Source organism: Rhea pennata, chromosome Z (assembly GCF_028389875.1).
Source record: "Rhea pennata isolate bPtePen1 chromosome Z, bPtePen1.pri, whole genome shotgun sequence".
Classification (NCBI taxonomy): domain Eukaryota; kingdom Metazoa; phylum Chordata; class Aves; order Rheiformes; family Rheidae; genus Rhea; species Rhea pennata.
The window spans coordinates 40,452,444-40,475,771 of NC_084702.1; the positions used below are offsets into that span (position 1 = coordinate 40,452,444).

Genomic DNA, 23,328 nt, shown 5'->3' on the forward strand with positions numbered 1-23,328 from the left:
GGCTGGCTTGGCAGCATAGCCGGCCCAAAAAGGGGGACATGGAGGGAACCCCTTGTGCTGCTGAGTTTCCAAAGAGCCAGAATGGGCAGGAAAGCAGGGGAATATGGCATGATTACATCCATCACCCTACTCCAAAACATCTAGTACTCCAGTTACAAGGGTACCCAGACTGTACACAGGGGTGCAACTGGGCCCCACTGTCACGTCACTCCTAACACTCCACAAGGTAAAAAGCTTATGTAGGTAAGAAATCTGGCTGCCACACTGCCATTACAGTATACCTGCCTTTCCATCTCTACGTATGAAATTAGGGTAACACCACCTTACCTCAAAAAGCATTCTGAGGTAAAGAGTAAACATTAAGAATTGCAAGGTGTTCGTATATGCAGTGACAGAATAGATCATTTCCTTAAATGAAAGGCTGGAGAGAGTTAAAATTTGTGTTATGACAATTATATATATGACAATGATAATACTTTTAAAAAATTGTTCAGCTTTCAATGTTTTTGGCAGTACTTCGTTGCTTCCTTACTCTCAGTAAAATTATAACTCCCTTGTGCAGAAGTTGAGAAATACACTTTGTTCAAGATCTGTGCTTTATTTTTCTTTAGAAGATTTATAAATATGATTTTATTTGTGACATTTTAATTTCCAGTTTCATCCAGTTTCAAGCAACTTTACTATGTAATGCTTGCAAAGTTAGCAAGCTCCGCTTTGACTGTCAGAGTAGGATCTACCAAAAAATCTATGATTATTTTAAGCATTTATTGGAATGTACTAATAGAAAGAAAGGTCAAATGTGCTCACAGGAAGGCAGGACCAAATTAAGTTTCTGGCTTGAACTTGTCTCTCTCATGCAACAAGTGACCCCTTCCTCCACCCATTCCTGTCAGGCAGGATGAATCAGAGCAGTAACATCTGTTTTAGAGAAGGAATTTCTGATACACATTTAATGTGTTGTAAACATTTACACTTCTCCCGAGATATTTGAAATGGCAGCTCACTGTTCAGGAAGAGAGAGGAGTATGCTGACACAGTACCTGCTTTGACTGCACTGTTATCACTGCAGATAGCATTCTCAAATCATTCTACCACAAGAGAGTCCTCTCTTAGGGACAGATTTCAAAATATTGGTCAGCAGTACTCACTACCCATCTCACTGGGAAAATCAACTGCACTATTTTAAATGGCGAGTTTACTGAGATAACTGAGAATCCTCAATCAGCCTATGAATTGTACCCTTTCTGCCCCTTCTTCATTTGTTTGGATGGATCAATTCCATGAGAAGGAAAAAAAAATCATCTCTCCTCTTCATATGTGTCTTAACAGAAAGTCCTAGACTCCCAAAAGGGAAAATCTTCCTTCTTCTCAAGCACTGAAGATGTCTGTACCAGAGAAGTTGAATTCTTCTTCTCAAAGAAAAAAAATTACTCACTAGTAGCAGCCATTGCTGCTATAGACTCACGAGGTCTAATCTTCTCCCTCTTACTAAGTTTCACATTAGAGATCTCCAAATTTGAAGGGTAATTCATGAGACAGTGATCATTCATGGTACGGAGACAAGTAATCTGAACAGCCCCTACATCTAGCTTGCTTTCTAAGGGCACCTCTTCCTGCCCCTGAAAACACAAACAAACGTGGAAAATACTGATCTTGCAGAAGAGTACTGAGACAAGTAACCACCTGTGATCATAGGGAACCTGTGACACTACTGTAAGGTGCTGGTGTGGGGAAAGACATCAAAAATGGATTAGGTAAGGCACCCTGAATGATTAATCAGCCATTTGTATTAATGTTACAGAGTCTCCTTAAAAAGTATTGCTATGCATGAATCATCAAGGATCAAGGACTATCAAGAAGTTGTACAGACAACACTTATTAAATTGCTATAAACATATGAAAAAGTCGCTCCCCAGAGAGTGTAACTTGCATTAAAAAATGCCATTAGCAGAGAACAATTCAACTGAGTAGGAAAGAAAACCTAACACAGAAAACCAACACACAGAACTAATAATCTCAGATACTGCTTAATAACATTAATTTGCAATTCTCAAAAATGACTATAGTTAGTAAAAGTACACAGAGTATCCAGAGTAATTTTGGGGAAAGGAATGAAACTGAAGAATCTCAAAAAAATAGTTTCAATAATTCACGAGCACATACTGGCACCCTAATGAGCTTCACTTAAAACACAGTACTGTGGAGGTGGAGTATTGCAAATTAATTGCTTGGCTTCTGCAGTCAAAAGATGAGGCAGGATGACCTCTTCTCCTCCTTCTAAACAATAGCTAGTGGAAAAGACTGATGTTAAGTACATAAAGCTTTCTTTTTTTGTGGTTACAAAGGCATAAACAGATTTTGAAATTTATAATCAAAAGTTTAATCCCTTGTTTTGCAAGTCTACAACTTATTTCCATTTTAAAACATACACAGTGCATTAAGAAGATACAGAAGAACCAAGAAAAATAATTTGAAAAGCACATCATTCCCATGAAGGTGCCACTGGAGGCAAAAAAATAACAATTTTCTACTTGAATCTCATCTGAAATTTCTCGAGGCCTCACACTAAGGAAGCTAATTTGAAAGAATAAAATGTCTTGTCAAGAGGCATGGAGGAAGCAATTCTATTTTCAAAAGCATTTACAAAATATTCAGTGTTACTTGATGCTAAGTAAGTAACAAGAATAATATAAGAAAAATATATGAAAAAATGAAGTCCCACTTCATTTTTTAAAATACATTTAAACTTATTGGATTGTATTAGATTTTCTACTTCAAAATTAATCACTGACTTTCAAGAGCCTCTCTCAGAAATGCACCTACAGCAATTATTAGAGATCAAACCAAGAAGGATAAACTTGGAATCAGATCATTTAAGTGGTATGTCTTAACTGTCATTCAAATGAAAGAAAAACAACACTTTGTTTGCACGAAATCCGAACTACTAAAGCAACACAGGACCTGTCAGACCAGTCCTGAAATGTCTTTGATGTAACATTACTGCATTGTCATCTATAGTTATAGTTGCATATTTTACTGGAGAATAAAACTATTTTTATGTAAAGAAATTCTTAAATATCCCAATGGTATTTTTATTTTTCATTTTTAAAGTCATGTACCACCACACAGAGCTTAAAAGCATGATTATAAAAAACAAACAAAAAATCACTTTCTTCTCCCACCTCTTTTTTAAAATCACAGAAGAAGAGATGAGCAACTTATAGAGCTGTGACAAGGCTTAGAGCAGAGGCCTCAGCAATACTAGGTATCACATAAATCTAATTCTCAAAGTAGAGGACCTCAAATGACACCACGCACACAGGTCCTACTAAGGTTTCATCATTTAACCTTCCAGAGTGCTTTTTTGTCCCACATTACCCAATACGCTTATGTACAGTTTCAAGCTGCTTAATTTTCTCTGCCCCATTCTGCATTTCCTACAAAGCAACTGCAGAGACCCTTTTGGGTCCCCGCTCTTCCCTAAGCAAATTCAGACATTATGGGAAGTCCACCAGATGGTACGAGCGTCTTCTCAACATCTATACGTAAATAGAAGTTATCAGATCCTCAATAAAGGCAATTTTTTCTTCAGAATAAGAACGAATAGCTTTTGTGAGAAATGTGAGGAGCCAGTACGATCAACACAGTATTCTAGTGCAATTTTTTCAGAGATCAAAATACAGCATTAATGCTTGCTACAATAGTACTTATATACAGACAGTTGGCTCAACCAATAGGAATAAGTGATTTATTGCAAAGAACAGATTTTACAGAAACAGGTATATAGAAGTCCAGTTTGTAATGATTTTATTCAGACAAAACAAAAGTTTACTGTTTTCATGCAACATTTGCACTTGAATCTTAAATAATTATGACAAACAGCAGAAGTAGTTAAGGAATGAACTAATTATAGACCTTAGTGAATATACAAAAATCTCAACATTATAGGTTATACAAAGTAAAGAACATCTTAAATACTTTCCCAAAATACTGCAGCAGCCGAGACACAGTGATATGCCTAATAAGGGCATAGGAATGTAATTTAGAAATCACACGGGAACTACCCATTTCCTTTAATTTCACTGAGCAAGACAAAAGCAACATTCAACTTCACATAGATTCTTCACATGATATCTATACAGTACCTTGAGTTTTATCCAAATAGTAAAAGTTAAACATGTCATTTATTTAGTAAACAATTATGTGGTAAACCTCTATTACATTTTTCCTTGTTTTTTACCTGGAGTAGCCATGTTATTTAAAAGAGGGCAGGTTTGGCACTTTTATACTGATGTCACCAATATTAATATTTCTTGGGATCTCTGGCAGATTCATATTCTTTACAGCAGAAACAGCCCGAGCTGGAGCTCCTGCTAAACCAGCCTGTATATAAAGTGAAGAAGAAAAATACAAGTCAGGCAAAGCTGTTTACAAGAAGAATCGTTAGCAGTTACACAAACAACTAACTTTTAAGTAATTCCATGGTTACACAATTAGAAAGACCAGATGATAATTTTGTTTGGAATGAAATGGGTTATTGGGAAATATTAAACCAGTAAGAGAAAACAGTTCACACATTTATTTTTATAGGGTGAAACATGTAATGTCAACTTGATGGAAAAGTGTGGAGGAAAGAATAGGGTTTTTTTTCCAAGTGTATGCAATATACAGGTTATAAAACCATCCGAGGAATTTAAAGGCCAATACACTGTCTTTGTCTCTTACCTATTCTAAAAGCTTACACAATACATAGCTGACTAACTTTGGTTACAAGTTCAGAATAAGTTACTGAGTATCAATTAAACCATATTACTTATCTAAATACATGCAAAAATGAGGTAATTCAAGCTGGCTCAGCCTGAATTGAAAAGACTAAACATCTTGTATTTGTGGGGTGATAAAGGGCATGCAGAAAGATTGCTACTACCAACCAACTGAAGTGTAATAACCCATTATCCTACAGTAAATATGAGCTAACATACCTACAAGGCCCTAGGCACACTAAAACATTACATAATGATGTGGTTATGCCAAACTGAATATTAAAGTACCTATTCTGTGTTAAATTTTTCTACTGGAGTCTCCCTCTGCATTTAAAGCCACAGCTCTGTTGTATAAATACATATATTTAACAATATAGAAGTTTGTTTTTATCACTGACTTCCACTGAGTTCTGCCTTTTAGATAAAATAGTTGCCAAATTTACATTTTAGGGTTTATTACTGAAATACTAATAAAAATGATTTGCAATTCAGAAGTCTGAAAACATACAGAACATGGTCTTTTCCTACTGCGTCTGAAGTAGTTTAAGGGCTTTTATGGCTTTAAGGGCTGTTTAAAAAAAAGTCAGATAATTGTTGTTATTGTATTTGCTACTATATAGAAAAACTAGTGATCAATATAAGCACGGCCATGGCTCTCCTAAAATTTCAGGCTCACTAAACACGTTTAGAATTGCCTGCACAGCTTTATTTCAGGCTTGCCCCACAAAAACAAAAATGCAAAAGACCTTGTTTGTTCTTGCTAAAAAATATATTTTAAATTAATGTTTGAAAATAAAATCTATAGTTTGCAGAAAAATACATCATATTCCCAATGTTATGAATATATGAAAAAACGTACTTTTTATTTTGATGTTTTAAAAGTAGCATTACAAATACTTGCAAAAAAGTGCAAAGGTAGTTTTCAGAACTGAATGTGGCATCTTGTAGACCCAGTTAAAAACAAGAAACAAAGTAATATGCTAAGAACTTAGTTTAGCAAACAAAAGACTAAACCTGTAGAGGTGGAAGGTCTTTCACTACAAGAGTACTGAGGACTGAAGAAAACAACACAGGAACAAATAAAATAATTCTGAGCGCGCCATACAGCAAGACAAAAGGAAAACTAACTTCAGGAGAAGTTTGTGATTCATAGTCGATTATTAAAGACTGTTCGTCAGTAACTATTGCTCAAAGTATAACCTTTTCAGATGAATACCACTGAAATTCATTTCAATTACAGGACATAATTATACTGAGGAGTACATTTGACTTCTGTCATATCATCTTGTAGTAATGTTCAAAAGCAGAGAGATACTCAACGTACTCATAACATACCAATACCTGCTTTTGAAAACAAGTCTAACTTTTACTGCTCTTTCGTGAGAAATAAACATAAGGTCTAATTAACATAAGGTTTCCAATTAAAATCCTACTTATTGTTTTAGTGTAGATACATATAGATTCTCCTCTCTTCAGAAACACCCACAGTCAAAACAGATCATCATAGAATGGTAAAGTTGGAAGGGACCTCTGGAGATCATCTAGTCCAACCTCAGCGTAGCCCACACAAGGCCTGAACCCGCGATTTTGGCATTAGCAGCACCACGCTCTGATTAAAGTTTCTGTTTTGAACTAACCCCCTTATGTCATGTGGAAAGGCTAAGGCATCATAAATCCCTAGATTTCAGTCACAGGATTCCCAGGACCAGGAATAGACACCAGAAAGCCAAGAGTCGCATGTTATTACATCTCCTCCATCAAACTCTACTCTACGAAACATGCCAAAGGTGCAAAGGGCACATGGGGAGAGGAGAAAGCTCAGGAAATCATAAACCTCAGGCAACCATGTAATTTGCTCTCACTTTGGCCCCTGACATAATCAAGATTAACACTTTGCAGAGACACAATGTAACCAAATAAAAGGGTGTAAAAAAGTATTTTTAAAGCATCTTTTTCCTTGGCTTGTCTTCATGTCACCAACAGTATCAGGTCATTTACCTCATGAAAGAATTGCAATTGAAAGAGCCTTTGGACCAAACATTATTGATACTGGGAAAAAAAAAAGGATGAAAACATCTCAAGTCTGCAAGGCTAAATCTGTAATATCTTGAAAAAGTAGCATTAAACATTGCAATTTTTTTTTCTATTTACACTTTCAAAAATAGCATAGAAGATGTGATGCTGCTACTTATTGCCCTTTTATGTTTGTGAATTTTGAAATACTCATTTTAATCCATGAGGTAACTTCCAATCGAGTTTTATCAGATAAGAAAATAAATGCATTTCCTCTCTAACTTGGTTCTGTCATTTAAATTCTAGAGCTAGTAACCGAAGGAAAAAAAAAAATTCTTTGAGCAAAAGCCAAGGTGGGGGCAATGTAAACTGTTTTCCACAAAGAAGGTGAAAATACTAATAAAGTAGTAACAAAAGCAATGAATTATACAATTTAGAACTTAAACAAGAAAAATATTGTAAGCAATGGACATGGTCCACACAGACAGACATGGCTGGCAATTTAAGAGAGATGTTTTCTAGGTGACTAGGATGGAGATTCCTCAGCCTAGTTTAATGAGAGTTAATTATTTTTAATGGACATATAAACACTTTAGTATAACTGGTCATTATTTTTACCTACCTGCAGCTATCCTCTTTATACAGACTTACAGTCCCTGCCTCCCGCCCCAATGGCATAGGATACAATGGAGACACAATTGAGAATTATTCAAAATACCACAATTGACACAACCATTGCCCTTCCACCCGCCCCAAACAATCACAATTTCCAACAGTCACTTTCCATGAGGACCACTCTGGAACAGGATCAGCAAAGATCCCCGACAACAGTACTATGCCACTCCAGATTACCTCTTTTTTGCCAGGAGTATTTTCTTTCGCTATCACATACTGGAGTAGAGATGCATTTTCAAACTACTGCACTCTTCTCCTGTAATTCTCTATATTAAGTGGTCTTGTGATTCAGCGTATATACAATATTGACATGGCAGAATGATATTTATCACAATTAATGTCATAACCCTATAAAGCACCATACAGTCATACAGTACTTAGAAGGAACAGTTTGCAACAAAATGCCTAATAAAATGCCTGAAAAATACTTAAACTTTGAAACTGGATAACTAATAAAAGTTATTTTTAATGTTACTATGTCTGAATGCCTTTGCATTCCTTTTTAGCATGTCAAACAGTAAAGTGGTATGCTGTCCTGCCATTCACATTTCTTTTACAGAAAGTAAGCTCATTTTAAAAGACAAAAGTACTACAAGAAGCATTTCCAGTCTAGCGTCCTCTTAAGCAGTTTTCAACAAGTACCTGATGAAAGAGTCATCACTGTAACATGGCACTGGGTAAGTTTCAACTGCCCTTATTATCAAATAATTCAGCAGGTAAGTTGGCAAGGTGGAAAGAAAAAAATTTCACTTAAAGAAAGAATAAAAACACATGTAGCAAGTTTAAACATGCAGTGAATGATGAATATTCACAGCAAGCAAATGACTTAAGCAAGTGAAGATGAAACTTCAGACATTCATGAAATTTCTGAAATACAACTGCTATTACAAAGAGCCAATAAACCATATTTTTGCCACAGCTGCTTTGTATTCTCAATTTCATTTGTTATTGAAAGTTGTACTTCAACCTTGAAACAGTGTTTTAATTGTTTAGCCTCAGTTACCGCAAAAAACGCTTGTAAATATCATTATATACTTCTAGAGTGAATGAGCAATGCCACCTAAGCAAAACAACACTATTTAAGGATTGAAATAGACGCATTTAATAGTGAAACTTTTATTCTACTAGTCCTAATCTATCAAGTGAGAAACATGAACTGTTGCTAGTTTACTAGGTCATGATTTCCTACAGAAATCACTTTTCTTCTTTCTAATCATCACCTTTCCTTATAATGCCCCACCTTACTATACGAAGGTGACCTCAGAAACATTGATTTTATTCTTTTTTTAAAAAAATCAGATTATTAGGAAAAAGTAATGCAGATCACAAATGTAGTTAACATGCATATTGCTTTTTTTACTATACAAATAGGAAAAAAGATTCAGACTGACATTGCAAACAGCCTTACATAGAACTAGCTATCATTAAAACAGAGGTATAAAAATACACAGCCTACTAGTAAATGAAATAATGAAATTCTGCAAAATAAACCACTCTGTTCCAGATATACTGGAGGCGCTAGGATCTCTCTGCTGCTGGTGTTTCATACCAACCTTTCTTTCCAGAACAAATATGACTTCAAAGCAGCAGGGTTATGAAAGAATGAAAGGATGCAATACATAATATAAAGGAATGATCATGTCCCCTGCTTATGACGTTAAATAAATGAACATAATTAGAGAAAAAACAAAATGAAGTCTGCAAGTATATCAAAATGAGGCCAAACAGATAAGAAGACTTAAGACGTACTCTTAGAAATTTTAAGCACTTGAATCACAAAGAGTAATGGATGGGAATGATTAATTGTTTGTTTGTTTGTTTTTGATTGCCAGACCCAAAAATAAAACAGAGTATGTGCAAGCAGAACAGAAAAAAAAGTAGCTTTGTTCAAATAAATAAATAAAAAAAAAACTGAAACCAAGCTCCCTATTCAAATGTGGATATATTACAAGTGTTGACATACTACGTAGAGGAAGGTTATTTGCTTGATTTTCTTCATGTGCTATAACATGCTTCAACTTTAGGTAAAGTGTTTTATACTAGCCAAAAATATTTTAGAACTAATGCTTTAGAACTTAGGGCTATTAAATCTAATTACAGAGTTGTATTTGCTAAACATTAAAGTAAGGTATTACATACTTTATCCTAGAAATAGCATGCAAAAAGCCAACAGCAAAGCTATTTGTAAATAAAATAAGTAAACTTAATCTGCTTAAGGTTCCAGCTACTTAAAATATCTATAGTTTGAATACACAGGTACTTAAAATGAGTAGCAATGAATTTTGAAATAATGTAATTAACATTACTGCATGAGCTCACTGAACGTTTCAAAACAGTAAACTGGCACAACAACCATAAACTGAACTTCAAACATGCATTTTCTTCCTCCTTTTTCAGTTTCCTGTTCATATTCACGTTCAGTGACTGGGGCTACCAAGGTCTCTCTTAAAGTAAAATCCAGTGATCCAGATTGCAAGAGCAGCAAAACTACATTTGAAGTTTAGTATGTGCTGACTATCCTACTCACTTCGCTACATTTGATATGATTACAGAGTTGAAAGATCACTGTTAACACTTACACATAATCTCCATGAAGCACACTAATTTTATTGCATAGGTATAAAACTATTAAGGTTTCTTTTTTTAAGTTTTGTTCACCTGCAGCTTATTCTGAAACATTTCTCTTTGCAAGCAAGTAGAAGTTCTTTATTTTTACATGAAATACTAAGTTGTGAACCAGCAGAGTTCATATTATACATTTTAGATTATCAGGGAGAAAAAACTCCAAATCATGAAGTAATTTCTACTACATCATCAGATAATATTTTTCTATCTGTGTGCTCAAGTTTTATTCAGATTAGTTTGGAAGATTTATTTTGTAAAGTCCACACAAGTTCATCATTTCTTTATTACTTAAACAATGATATAAAGAAAAGTTAAATTCTAAAATGCAGGAAGAGAAATAAAATAAAATTATGATGTCAACGGAAAGCTAGTAAAATACACTATAGCCAAGAAAAAGATGAGGGAACTACAAGAAGAAACTAGCACAAAAAGTAGGCTACAAAGACTAGTATGGGTATTTTAACACATAATTTTTGAGTCTGGCCTACAAAATTTATTGCCTTTGACATCATTTTGCTTTCCCTTTTGGTTAAAAGTACATTTTTTTCTCAAAGTCAGCAATACCTGTGTCTACCTGTCCTGTCTGGGAGACTGAAAGATAAAGGTCTGTAAGAGAGAAGAATGGAAAGAGCTAGAAAAGATCAGGAGGTTCGGAAAAAGTGAGGTCCAACTTAAAGTCTAAATCACACGCAGTCGAACACTCCAAATAGAAAAGAGCTAGCCCAAGTTTACCTATAAAACTTTTAGCAGCTCTAAATAAAATCCCAATGACCCCTCACCCAGATATTCCCTCCCTTAATCATAATGAACCTTTGGGTTTAGGAGGATTCACCAGAAATCAAACACTTAGCTGTAAAGGTAGGGAAATGCATTAAAAACATTTCTCAGGGTGGAAGCGAGACTTTCTTTGTAGCCAGTCGAAACAACAGAAAACCTGATAAGAAATCAAAGCTAGAAACTCTGCCAATATAATTTAGAACATTAATCTTTGCTGAAATAAAGTCTTTGAATTAATAATGTTGCTCAAGTATTTGCAAATTAAATGATTTGATCTTCTTCGCTAAATTCCAATTGGAAGTCTGTTTAGAAACCTAGTAGTATAACTGACCACATACTTCATGTCAAATGGCTACATCTTGCACATTAGGAGATAGTCATATGGATACACTACAAAATTTAAATCACTTCTGAAAATGTAGCTAAGTCATAATTTCATTAGATTCATCTTTTCAGCTACAAAAGAAAATGCAATTTAATCTTAGCAGAGCTACATTATGGACGCAAGAACTATAACTGAAGTCTAAGAGGTCAAGCATACTAATGCTTGAGAGCTGCAGCATATGTGGCAGTCCTATGAATTACAGGCTATATTAATAACAATTTTGAAAATTTTGTACTTATTTATTCTTTCCTTCAATTAAAAGTGGTTGAAAACTAAGAAGATCCACTAGTTTTGATTTCTTAGTGTCCTCCATTCAAAACAAATTATCTATTAAGTTATTACTCATTTTGATTTACATAAACTGCATATATGCTTGTATCTTGAAAAACACATGTTCAGGAAAGATGTTGAAAGACTTACAGTTTTGATCAAAAAAGACAAAAGGAAAAGGAATAGCAATCTAGAAATTTCTGAGCATATATATGTAACAAATGACTAATGATCTGAGTAAATATTTACTGGAATATTGTGAAGCACAATGCAGTAACCGTGAAATTTGAAAAAAACTATCATTGAACTCAAAAAAATGCTTTTGTGGTGAGCAGATTATGAAATGTCCTACTCCATCCCAGTCACCAAATATTTTAATTTATCATTGCTACTTCTTTACTTTCTATAACTCATTGCTGAATCTAAAAGAATAGATTGCTATTTGCCTTGTATATAGCCATAAGCTCTATATGCTCTTTTATATTTTCTACCACCTAATTTTATACTAAAGGCATCTTACAAGAGAGAATGACTTACAAATAAATAATGGGAAACAGCAAGTATTGTGGCTGACTACACTGAATTGATGGGTTTCAGATGACTAGTTAGAGACTGGTCTGCAGTTCATTTGGTAACAATTAACATGATTAAGAATACCTTAATTAAATGCTTTTAGGTAAAACTGATATGAGCCTAATACAATGTAGATCAAAGCTGCTTAATTATTTCAGCTTTGGGGACTTTAGATTACCCTCGCACCAAATAAGGAAAATATACGTATACATAGGCTATTCAAATACAGCCATAGTTTAGAAGAATACCACCAAATATTAATCTCTCTGACCCACAGCTCATTCTGAGTTTGTAAAAAATGTTAAAATGAACATTTTGGGTATCTTCATACCCAGAAGTATTGTATTGTAGGTTATGTACTGACACGCACGATATTCCTATCAGATCTAGCTTTTTTCTGTTTTTCACGCAGTGTTGTCCTGCTCCTAGATATAGTTTGGAAGTTGTGTGAAATAAACAATTAAAGATATTAAAAGACTCAGGGTGCTGCACTATCAGACTGCAGAATCAGGAGAACAGTGTACATCAAACCACAAAATAGCTGAAGAATTCACTTCTCTCTTGGTTTGGTAGATAAATGTCTCTATATCTTAAATGAAAGTTATAACTAGGAAGTTCTCAGTCTCTTCCCTTCATTCAGTTCATATTTATGACACTTGCAATATTTCACTCCACCTAGCTGACCTCAGCTTTCAAAATAGTCCCAATTCTGCCAGTTTGTTTTCAAATTTGAGTAATAACAATAAGCTTCCCAAAATAGATGATGTATTCTCTAGAATTATTGTGTCTAATCAGCAAGAATCAGAGTTATTTAAGATGTACTAGCAGTATACTGACTAACAAGACAAGTCTGATGACACTAAAGAAACAGTAATACTGTGCTACAGTTGAAGTAGTTCCAAAATGCTTACTTATTCCAAGTTTCCTTCCTAAATGTTCAACAACATTAGAGACAAGCATTTTAATATCCGGATTTGCAAAATCCAAAGATTGACGTGAGATTACATGGCTATCTTGCCCATTGAAAAGGAGATTCCTACAAATTACACAAGTATCTCTTGCTCAGACTGATATGAGCACGTATAAAATATGTTCTTCTCATCTGAATATGCTCACCTGAAGACTAAACACTCATATTGCCAAAATGGCAGAATTCATATTTCTTTAAAGGGATTAAGACAAGCTTTAACTCTATCACATGTCCATTTCACTTCTGTTTATTATTTTGTGGAACAGTATTATTGCAACACTGAATACACTGCCATTTATTTCAGCTGCTAGATACATACTAGAAGACAGGAATATGTAACATATACACTGCATTTCTCACCTAATTTCATTTAAATTTTTTCTTATTAGTGGGTTCCAGCATAAAAAAGAGTGCACTAGAAATAAAGGCTTTCTGTAAGAGATACTTATAGAATTACAGATGTACCCCAATAGCAATGACATGCACTGCTGTTAGGTAAAAATAGCAAAACTTATCAGCTATCCTTCTAAGCAATTATTACACATGATGAAAAGCACCACCTAACTATACATACATTGACAATTTTTAGCATTTTAAACAAGCAGCTATAATAGGACAGTATTAAAGAACAAAGTGTTATATAGCATGCACTTATGATCATATTTTTAGATCAAACACTACATAGTGCTTTATTCTTACCTCAGATTTCTCCAGTTTATTTTGTGCATCAATTTGAGTGACAATTTCATTCATGTTGGTCTCCAAAACCATTCCACCCATGACCATTTCAGCCAAAATATTATGAACCTAAGAAAGATCACAAGAAAATTTGAAGACGCAAAATGTCACAAATGTATCTAGACACTGATTCATCAACGTAGAAACATGTACCCTGCAAATCACTTAATTAAGGTTAACAATTTCTTTAAAATTATTTCAGTACAAAGCTTGTAAGAACTTGATGCTTATTTCTCCAGTATCCTTGCTCATAATCCTGTTGCAATCTCATCAGCTTTGCTTGTCAGTGCTAAAAGAAACTTTAGCATCCATTTTTCTTTTAGTGGCTGTTTTATCCCCCAGGACTATCAACACGAGTTCTAGTTGGCATCCATAGCAGTAATACCTCTAAGGAGCAAGTTCTGTGCAATGAAGCGAATTACTCACAAATAGATATGCAAAAACAACTTTGGGCTAGATCTGTGAAGGAACAGAAATACTATGATGCTCACCCACCACAAGATACCAAACAAGGCTCAGAAGCAAAATAAATACACCTGAGCTGACAGCCCAGACTGCAAACAAGGAGAATTCACATCTAGGACAAAATTCACAACCAGGACTCAAACTGAGGAACTCAATAAGCCAGTGGGGGGCATTAACGAGATGGATATCTCCAAAATCCATTTTGTCTGCATCCCTGGTTTGGGGATGTGGTTCTCAAATCTCTGCTTCAGACTCTGTAAACTTTATTTAAAAAAAAAAAAAAAAGCAGCAGCTTCCATATACTTTGCAATAAAAATCCAAAATTTATGTATTGTAATGCAATATATAATATAGCAACCTCATCACAATTCTAAAAACAAGGAACACTTGATTACTTTTATGAGCTCAAAATACAAAATAGAGTATAAGTAATCTGATACTTTGAAGCATAATTCTGGTATTATTTTGGATATTGCTGTCATTTCCTTGTGCATCAAAGATAGAAATAAATCTCTAAATCAAACAATTGTAAAGTTACATGGCAAATAGTAAAGTGTGAAAAACTACCATACTTCTTGTTTTAGTGACATACTTAGAGAACAATACTGAAAAGCTGTTCCCCTGATAAATCATTTCTATATTTCCATAGGAAAATATACTAAATGTTTAGTGAGGCTGAAAATAGCTCTTTTCTCTCACTTTGCTGCTGCTGAATAGACCTTTAAGAGTCAAATAATTATGAAAAAAATAAAAAACCTGACTTAGCCACTCTCCTTCTCCTGGTAAGTATACAATAGGTGCCTGATAACATACCCAACTGAAAAGCATAAAATAAAGGTGAGACTGAAGAATTAATTCTTCTGGCTTGTAAAGAGAGCAATTTAAACCTTTTAACATCAGAATCAGAAAGAAAGATGAACACGTGGTAATCTGATATTAATATGCTCTACACTGACAAACTCATTGACAAGAAACATATTACCAATATTTACTCTTTTCTACAGAAAAGTTATTTTTACTTATTGCATAAGGAAAGGAAACAGTTTATGGCTTACAAATCAGAATCAGTGTGTGTGTATGTACATGTGTGTGTGTACATATATATATGTACACAGATGACAAAGAGAGAAAAAAATAGGCACACACCCACGCCATTGGGATAGGCTACATGAAATATTACACCCCAGAGAAGTAGATGAATTTGCATTTGGCCGCTAATTTGCAAATAATCATTTCTCAGGCAACCCACGAAAAATGCATTGTATTCAACAGAATCAACTGTGCAGGGGAATACACTTTTCAGGTAATTCTCAATTTTACTCATATGGAAGGCCTGATAATGTAGACTGATGATGTAAAAAGTTGATTTAAGATGCTTTTGATATGAAAAGCATCTTATCGAAGATGTTGATATTATGAACATCTTTATAATGAAACCATTATTAAAAAAAGGAATATTAAAATATAAAGCAGAATTAATTTTGTTTCCTTAATGAAAAAGATAAGGATAACCACCATCATAGAAGAAATGGCTTTTAGAAGATGACACATATCTGCTACTGGCAATGATCAGCAAATCCCAGCCTATATACTGGAGAAACAGAAAAATTAGCCAGTTTTGGTGCCTATTTTTTTCCTCCAAATACCTGAAGGTATGCAATTAGCGTTCTCTCAACACCAATCATAATGAAGATCATTTTTTTTCTCTAAATCACAACTGACCTTGTAAATTAGACCACATCTAGAATACTGCTTCCAGTTCGGGGCCCCCAAGTGCAAGACATTGATAAACCAAAGCGAGGTCTCTGGAAGGCCCTCAAGATCGGGGGAGAGGGGAGCCAGAGCACGTGCCCTGCGCGGAGAGGCTGAGGGCCGGGGCTGGCCCAGCCTGGAGCAGAGACGGCTCCAGGGGCACCTAACTGCAGCCCCCAGTGCCTACCAGGATTATCAGAGGGACGGAGTCGGGCTCTTCTCCACAGTGCAGGGCAGGAAAGCCAGCGGCAACAGATGGAAGCTGAGATAACAGAAGGTCGGGCTGGCCATAAGGAGTCCTTTTCCCCCCGTGCAAGGGGGCTGGGAAAGAGCGCAGGAGGCCTAGGGAGGCCTGTCTCCTTGGGGGGCTCCCAGCCCCAATGGGATGAAGTCCTGAGCAGCATGGTCAGACCTCAGAGCTGACCTTGCAGTGAGCAGCAGTTTGGGCGAGAGACCTCCTGAGGTCTCTACTTGAATTATTTTACAATTTTATGATTAAAACATGTTACTTCACGCTGTGGCAAGAGTTACCTTTTTCACTGGTATAAGCAAGTGCTGCAGAGCCAGAAACTTGCTCTTTCCATTACAGGCAGGAAATCCAAATTATTGAAAAAGGTGGCTGCAGAGAATTAGGGGCAATTTAAGTGTAATGTAGTAATATTAGTTGTACCAAGTACTAAAAAAATGACTTAATTCTGCTTCACTGTATAAGTAACCTATGGTATCAATTAAATGGCACTGATATTCACCATTCCACAGGCAGTTTAAGAATTTCTTTTCTTTTTTCTTTTTTTTTAATACAAGCTGATGGAAGATACAAAAAATACACAAATATCTCCTAACAGATGTCAATAAGTGGCCCAGCTGGATAACATTAGTGTAAAACAATTGTGGTGCAAGGGATCTACAGTAAGTGCATTTTTCAATCCATCATCTGTGCTTGAGCATGACTACAATGATGAACTTTCAGCACTGTCTACTAACCTCCATACCTTTGTCACAGCACAAACTTCACTGGGCAGTGCAAAGAGCTTGTTAAAATATTATAGGAGCTCAACCAAGCTATTGTACAAATTCCAGGGAAGCTTTCCTTAACCTGCAATTAGCAAGACCATGTACTAACTGTGCAGAATTAAGCCTAGGATGAACTCTCTTTTCCTTACAAAGCAAACAGTACTTCTGCTGAAGCTTTGGAAAAAATCAGCTATAAGTTGTTTAACATAGGATAGCGCAGAACATAGTGGCAGCACCAAAGAAAAGACTAGTTCATAAAATCTCAGCCTACAATAGTTGTGCACCAACTAACTTCAGAAAAGTGAATTTATTTACTAGCATGGGAACATACTAATACTTACTTCTCAAACATGACAAATGCTTTAAAGAGTAACTGTGGTTGGATCACAGGCATATAGGTGTCCAAGGAAATCTCCAAAAGTATCAGAAAAATAGTGTCAGTAATATTCATGTTCTCTATCATCATTTGGGTTGAAATAGATACCAGACAACACTAAACGTTATCTCTTAATAACACATGCCTAGATAGGAAGCTAATCGACTGAATTCCCAGCACATGCAGTAGCATCTTCGTATATGCACTTAAGCATGAACAAAATGCTGTGCATTTGGTACATAGCTTAGGGAACAACTCTATGGTAAGTGCTCTCTGACTCATTTTGTATAATATGAAGACAAACAAAATCACGACTTGGCTTGAACAAGAGATTGGACGACTTGACCTTCACAGGTCCCCTCCCACATAAATTATTCTATGATTCTAAGAATGAAGAGGCAGCCTGAATTATTTTACTATGTGTTAAAAAGAAAAAAAAAAAAAGCTTCTTAAGTATATAGGCTACTTGATTATATAAAGCAAGGCTGCAGCCCAACTGCAACAAGAAAACAAGGTTAACCGTTGCATGATACAGAAAAAAATGTGTCTTAGATGTTCAAAGAATGCATCTCATTAAGGCATCAATTCCCTGTGGTACAAATCTTTGAAGAACCACACAAAGGTGCAAGCAAATTGCAAACTAAGTAGAAATTGAAAAGGTAGACACTGAAGTGTAAGCACTTAACACACAGAAAAGGGTAGAAGGCAAATTTTAGGTTTCAGACCAGTTATAGTACTGATGCTATACAGTATAGACAGGGATAGGAATATACTTTTTGACAGAATTAATAAGTTAGAGCCTTTGGTGGATATTGCTATTATACTTAGGAAGACTGATAAAATGAAGAATGAGTAGAGCATCTTCTCACAAAAAACAGTTAATAATAGAAATTGTAGTATTTGTAAATCTGTATATACAAGGAGTATTAGGAACAGACAGAAGAGCAGGAATATAAAGTTCTTCTAAAGCAGAAAGGTCCACAAATTTCTATAATGCAGCTGCTTACAGATCATTAAAAAAAAAAATACCTTCCTTGATCTTCCTAGTCATAATGAAACTATTTCATTATTCTAGCTGCTAGTGTTTGTAAGGACTGCCTTATTATCATTCTGCTCTTAGAAAGTACTCCATTAAGTATACAAATCAAGGCACCATGAATTACTACTGAGTAGAGCTTTCAGTAGAACTACTACTGTAAACATTTCACATTACAGACATAATATTTTCCTTTCCATCACCCAAGAAGTTCTTTCATGAAATATGAAACTTCAGCTCTGCTTGTGCTCAAGTATATTTACAAAACAATACTAAGTCGGACGCAAAATGCACTTAGCACAGGTGTTTCAAAAATCTGGCAGTTGACACTTAAAAGAAATCATGTAAAAAAACCTCAGACTACTATTTCTCCTGATAAAACTTCTCTGCTCTCAAATATCTCCAATTTAAGGATTCCTGAAATACAAACAGTTGTATTACTGTATTTTATAGCCTTTGTTGGGTTTTTCTTTGGTTAAAATGTCTAACTGCTTAGAAGCTATCTATAATAGAATGGTATCTAAGATAAACAGTGACAGCAGTTCCAGCAGAGTATTTTAAAATATGTATAAACCACAGATTGACAGCAGCTTAATTAAATCTTGTTTCTCCATTTCTCTTCTAAAGGAATGCTTTTCTAAATAATAGAATTAAAAAAAAAGAGTTATTATGCTAGCATGAAAGGAAATCATGATTATGACCAAATATATTATGAAAATACTGTAATACATTTATACCTTTCCCTTAAACATACTATAAAATAAATCAGTAACAGCAAAAGTTTGCTGCGTGAGCAGTGTCAAGACTAACATTTTTAATATTAACCATTTTTCCTCTTTTTCACTGCAAATATATTTTATATTACTGAATACATGTCATTTTCTCTATTTTTAATTAAGTACTTTGCTATGTATTTTCCTAAAGTAATACAAAAGTTTTCAGAATTAAAATCATTAAGTAGCAGTGAAGCATAAAATACCTGTTTAACTGAAAGACTGATGGCATATGGTATATTTTACATTTATATTCTAAAAGAGATCAGGCTGCTGAGAACATCAACTTTTTAAAATCTGAAATTGCTATTTTGCAATCATAATTTTGAGGTAAAAAAATCAAGAACGCTTCTTACTTCTTTTACATTCTCTGTCTAAAAACATGAACACATGCATTAACAAATGTTGAGGTGGAATGCACCAAGAGCTCTCCCTGGAAAATGTGGCAGATGTATTTTCTTGTCTTCAAAACTTTGCAATCTGATTCTGGAGGGTTCACTGCTCTAGTCAGAGAATAAACTTTTGTGATACTCTGAGGGATAATCCAAGAGATACCAAAAACTTGTAGAAAAATAACAGCGTTTCCTTACATCCTTAACTGAATGGATTCCAGTATTTTATTTGTAAAGATACTTATGATAGACTTCTATTAAGTCTTTTCCATCAGGAAGCATTACACTGTGGGAATCGGTATAGGACAGAAATTAGCCTCCTCTTCTGGAGAAAGTTGTGCTCCAGTGACAGCAAATCTTTGTTTAATAAAGCTTATTTGAATGAGGGAAGGGAAAGAAGTGGGGGGGGGGGAAAAAAAAAAAAAAAAAAAGGAGCCTAATTCTCTCCTGCATGAATTATGACCCCCCAAGTCCTCATCTGCTATGTTAGCTAGCAAACATTATCTCATTCCCTCCAATATTCCTTTTGCCAACTTAACTTCTATCAGTATACCAATATTCTTCCTAAATGAGCATCTTTCTCGGCTCCAGCATTCACTGGGTCCTGTATTTGGGTGGCTGCCTGACGAAGATAATTTTTTCCTTGTAGAAATACCACAATGTTCTCCCAAAGAAAGAACAGTGGCATTGTGGAGTTTACATAGTTTAAGTCTTTTTGATACTAATCATTTTTAAAAAATAATAAAAAAATACCAAAAACCTATTTAAGACAGTTCTAAAAATGAGACAGAAAGAGAGTCACCTTTTGCATCTCCATCAAGCACTGAAGACAGGTAACAGACTGTCAAAGTGATTACTTAATTCTTTCTTTTCTCAACACTAGACCATTCAAAACACAAATACCTGAATTGTTTCACTCCAAACAGCTCCTGCACATAAATGCGATACTTTTGCTAAAATACCTGATTAGGAATGTAGGGTTTGCATTTTCTTCAGAGTTTAAAAAAATTCTAGCCCCAACGTTTAACAGGATTCTCACATAATGTTTTTACTAAATTAGCTGAAATACTTTACTTGTTGAAAACTATTTGTCAAAAGGAAGCCAAAATTTAAGAAAATATCATCATTAGTAATTTTAACAGTTAACAACTTAACTACTACAAAGTAAAATATTCTTTGACAAATTTCCTTTCTGGAGCTCCCCAAGTTATTTACAGGAGAAACACATCCCTAATCAAACACAAGGTGTAAAAAAATTACCTCTGTTAGATACACCATTGAATGAAACATGCTACAGAGCAAAAGCTTTATATGTATTCTGCAGCTAAGGATCAAACTTCTTGCCACACCAGGCCTACAAGATTTGGGTTCTCTAAACTCAGAAGATCATTTTAAGAATTATTCTGAATTTTAATCAGTGATTTTGAAAACAGTTAAAGGATAGTTTGCTTGGCTGGAAATCCTAATGACCCTCCATGAACATGGTATCAGTTCAAACACCTACTCAAGGTCATTGGCGTTTCAGTGTCTGCTCAAGGTACAAGTTTCTTCTTTACCAACTTAGAGTTTGAAATGGACTAAACTTGCATGAAAGTGTTAATTTCACATAGTGAATATGTTATTATTTTTAGTCCACTTTTAGCAATATCTGTCTCATTTTCCTTTCATATATTCTCCTGTTGATGAAAAAAGAGGTTCACAGATGCGGAAAAGTGTGCAGAAACTGATAGCAGCCACAAAAGGCAGCTGAAGGAGCAAAAATATTATTGCTGTATTTTCAATTCTTATCATTCAGATATTACTTATAGCAAGAGGTGGCAATGTCCTTCTAAATCAAAGATTACAATAGTAATAGCTTTTCTCTGAACTAGTTTAATAAATAAGACTCTTATTCCAGAGAGCTTGAACATTCAAACAAGACTGTATTTAAATGCCTAGAAAAAGACAATGTCACTTTGAGATTTAGAGGAGAAAGAGGAGAAAGCTCCACACAGTATCTAAGTTATATAATCATAGCATGAGAAAGGCAATTGCCAGATTTAACTGGAAAAATCACTGGAAAACTTTAATTTCTGAATAACACTGAAATCTAAACATAAACAAAATAGAACAAATTATTTCTTAAAATCAAGTCCTACTTGGAAAGATAAAAATCATATTTAGGTGTCTCCTATTTTTACAATTATTTATGCAATAAAACTGCACCAAACTCCTAAATACTTTATTTTATTGTCCTTTAGAAAGACATATTTCAGCATACTTTAAGTTTCAAAAATAGTATGTTGCTAGAAACTGTCCAGATTTCACTGATAATAAAAGTAGGATCAGTTTAGTACCAGTTGAACCAAACATTTTACTTAACAAGAAATATCACAGAAGTTCATCACAGTACCTTGTCTACATGGAAAATTAAATCCAGTTCACAGACATTTTCAAAACATTTGTCTAGCGTTTCCACAAATACCTGCAGAGACGGAAAAAAAGCCAAAGTCAAGCTTTAACAGAAACTCAGTTGTTCAATTGTGTGTGATGTTCAACAAAAGCAAATATGTAACTATTGGAAAGTAACTATCATATAGATTTTAAGACATTAAAAGCACCCACAGAAATTATGTGGTTAACATTATTATGTCAATAATAAGAAAAGAAGAAAAACAAAAATGTAGGACAAAGGTAACCCCTACCTAAAAGCTTCAATTGTACAAGTTAAACTACCTGTAAAGAAAATATTCCTCATATATATTGCACACAGACTGCTGTATTCTTGTGACCTGAAAAAACAAAGCTACATACATACCAAAAACAAAAAAAGAACCTCCCCACATCCTTTCAGACAGCCAGAAGACCTGAAGAGATATGTTTAGTAGCAGTATGTATGTCCACATATCAACAGTACGTTAACTTTTGTGGTCTGCTTCCAGCAAGTAGGACTAATCCCATAGATCACACTTGATTCATAACTTGATTCATAGCTATAATGGTGACTTTTCAAACCTTTACCTGCTACAGAGTAAGATCAGCACGCAACTCTCAGATCTCTGCCTGCGATGCACAATCATCAACGCACACTGAACATTTTTGTAACACAAGGAAACTCTATCAGCACTAAGCACTCTTCAGGTAGAATTTTCACCAGCTGAAGATTTCTAATGGAAACCTTTGAAACTTCCTCAATCTTCCATCCATGTTAAGAGAATGTGTCCAGACTAATGGGAACACCAATACAATATAAACCTATTAGGAATTACTGGTCTTTAAAAGCACTAATCTACATGGCAAACCATTTTTACACTAACATTCCTTGTTCTAAGACACTGCAGAATAATTGACGTTGTACATAAAATTAGAACTACCTTGCTTCTATTACAGTTTTCACTGAGTCAAATTGTTCATTACAACAAGCTGTGCTAAAGCACATACAGATATTAAGTACTTCAGAAATTACTTCAGATGTGTCAGACTTGCAGATCAAAATAACCAGAAAACACACCAACTGTTTCAAGAAAAAAAAAACAGTTGAAGTGTACTTTGTAATGTTATCAGGCAAGACAAACCATTAGACTTCACAAAACCAAAATCTGCAAGATTGCAGACTTTCAAAGAACTTCTAAAAGAAAGAAAAAAAAAGTAACAACAGAAACAAAGTCTGGTACAAGAAAAAAAAAAGAAAGAAAAAAAGAATTCAAATGGAAATAAGTCATCTCAAATAAAGACCAGGAAAACGAAGATGA

General features: G+C 34.7%; 1 protein-coding gene across 2 annotated transcripts in view; it reads right to left on the reverse strand.

The window, feature by feature from the left end:
* Positions 1–2,723: 2,723 nt before the first annotated feature.
* Positions 2,724–23,328, reverse strand: part of AP3S1 (adaptor related protein complex 3 subunit sigma 1) — a 30,560-nt gene continuing 9,955 nt past the window's right edge. Inside the window, exons 4-7 of one of the 2 annotated variants that reach the window (XM_062599348.1) lie at positions 21,990–22,061; positions 13,751–13,858; positions 10,641–10,682; positions 4,298–4,383 (exon numbers count right to left, since the gene is read on the reverse strand). In XM_062599348.1, coding sequence (XP_062455332.1) covers positions 10,647–10,682; positions 13,751–13,858; positions 21,990–22,061 — 216 coding nt within the window. In that variant the 3' untranslated portion in view covers positions 4,298–4,383; positions 10,641–10,646. Of the gene's footprint in view, positions 4,384–10,640; positions 10,683–13,750; positions 13,859–21,989; positions 22,062–23,328 lie in introns of both variants that reach the window. The other variant, XM_062599347.1, reaches the window with a different exon arrangement.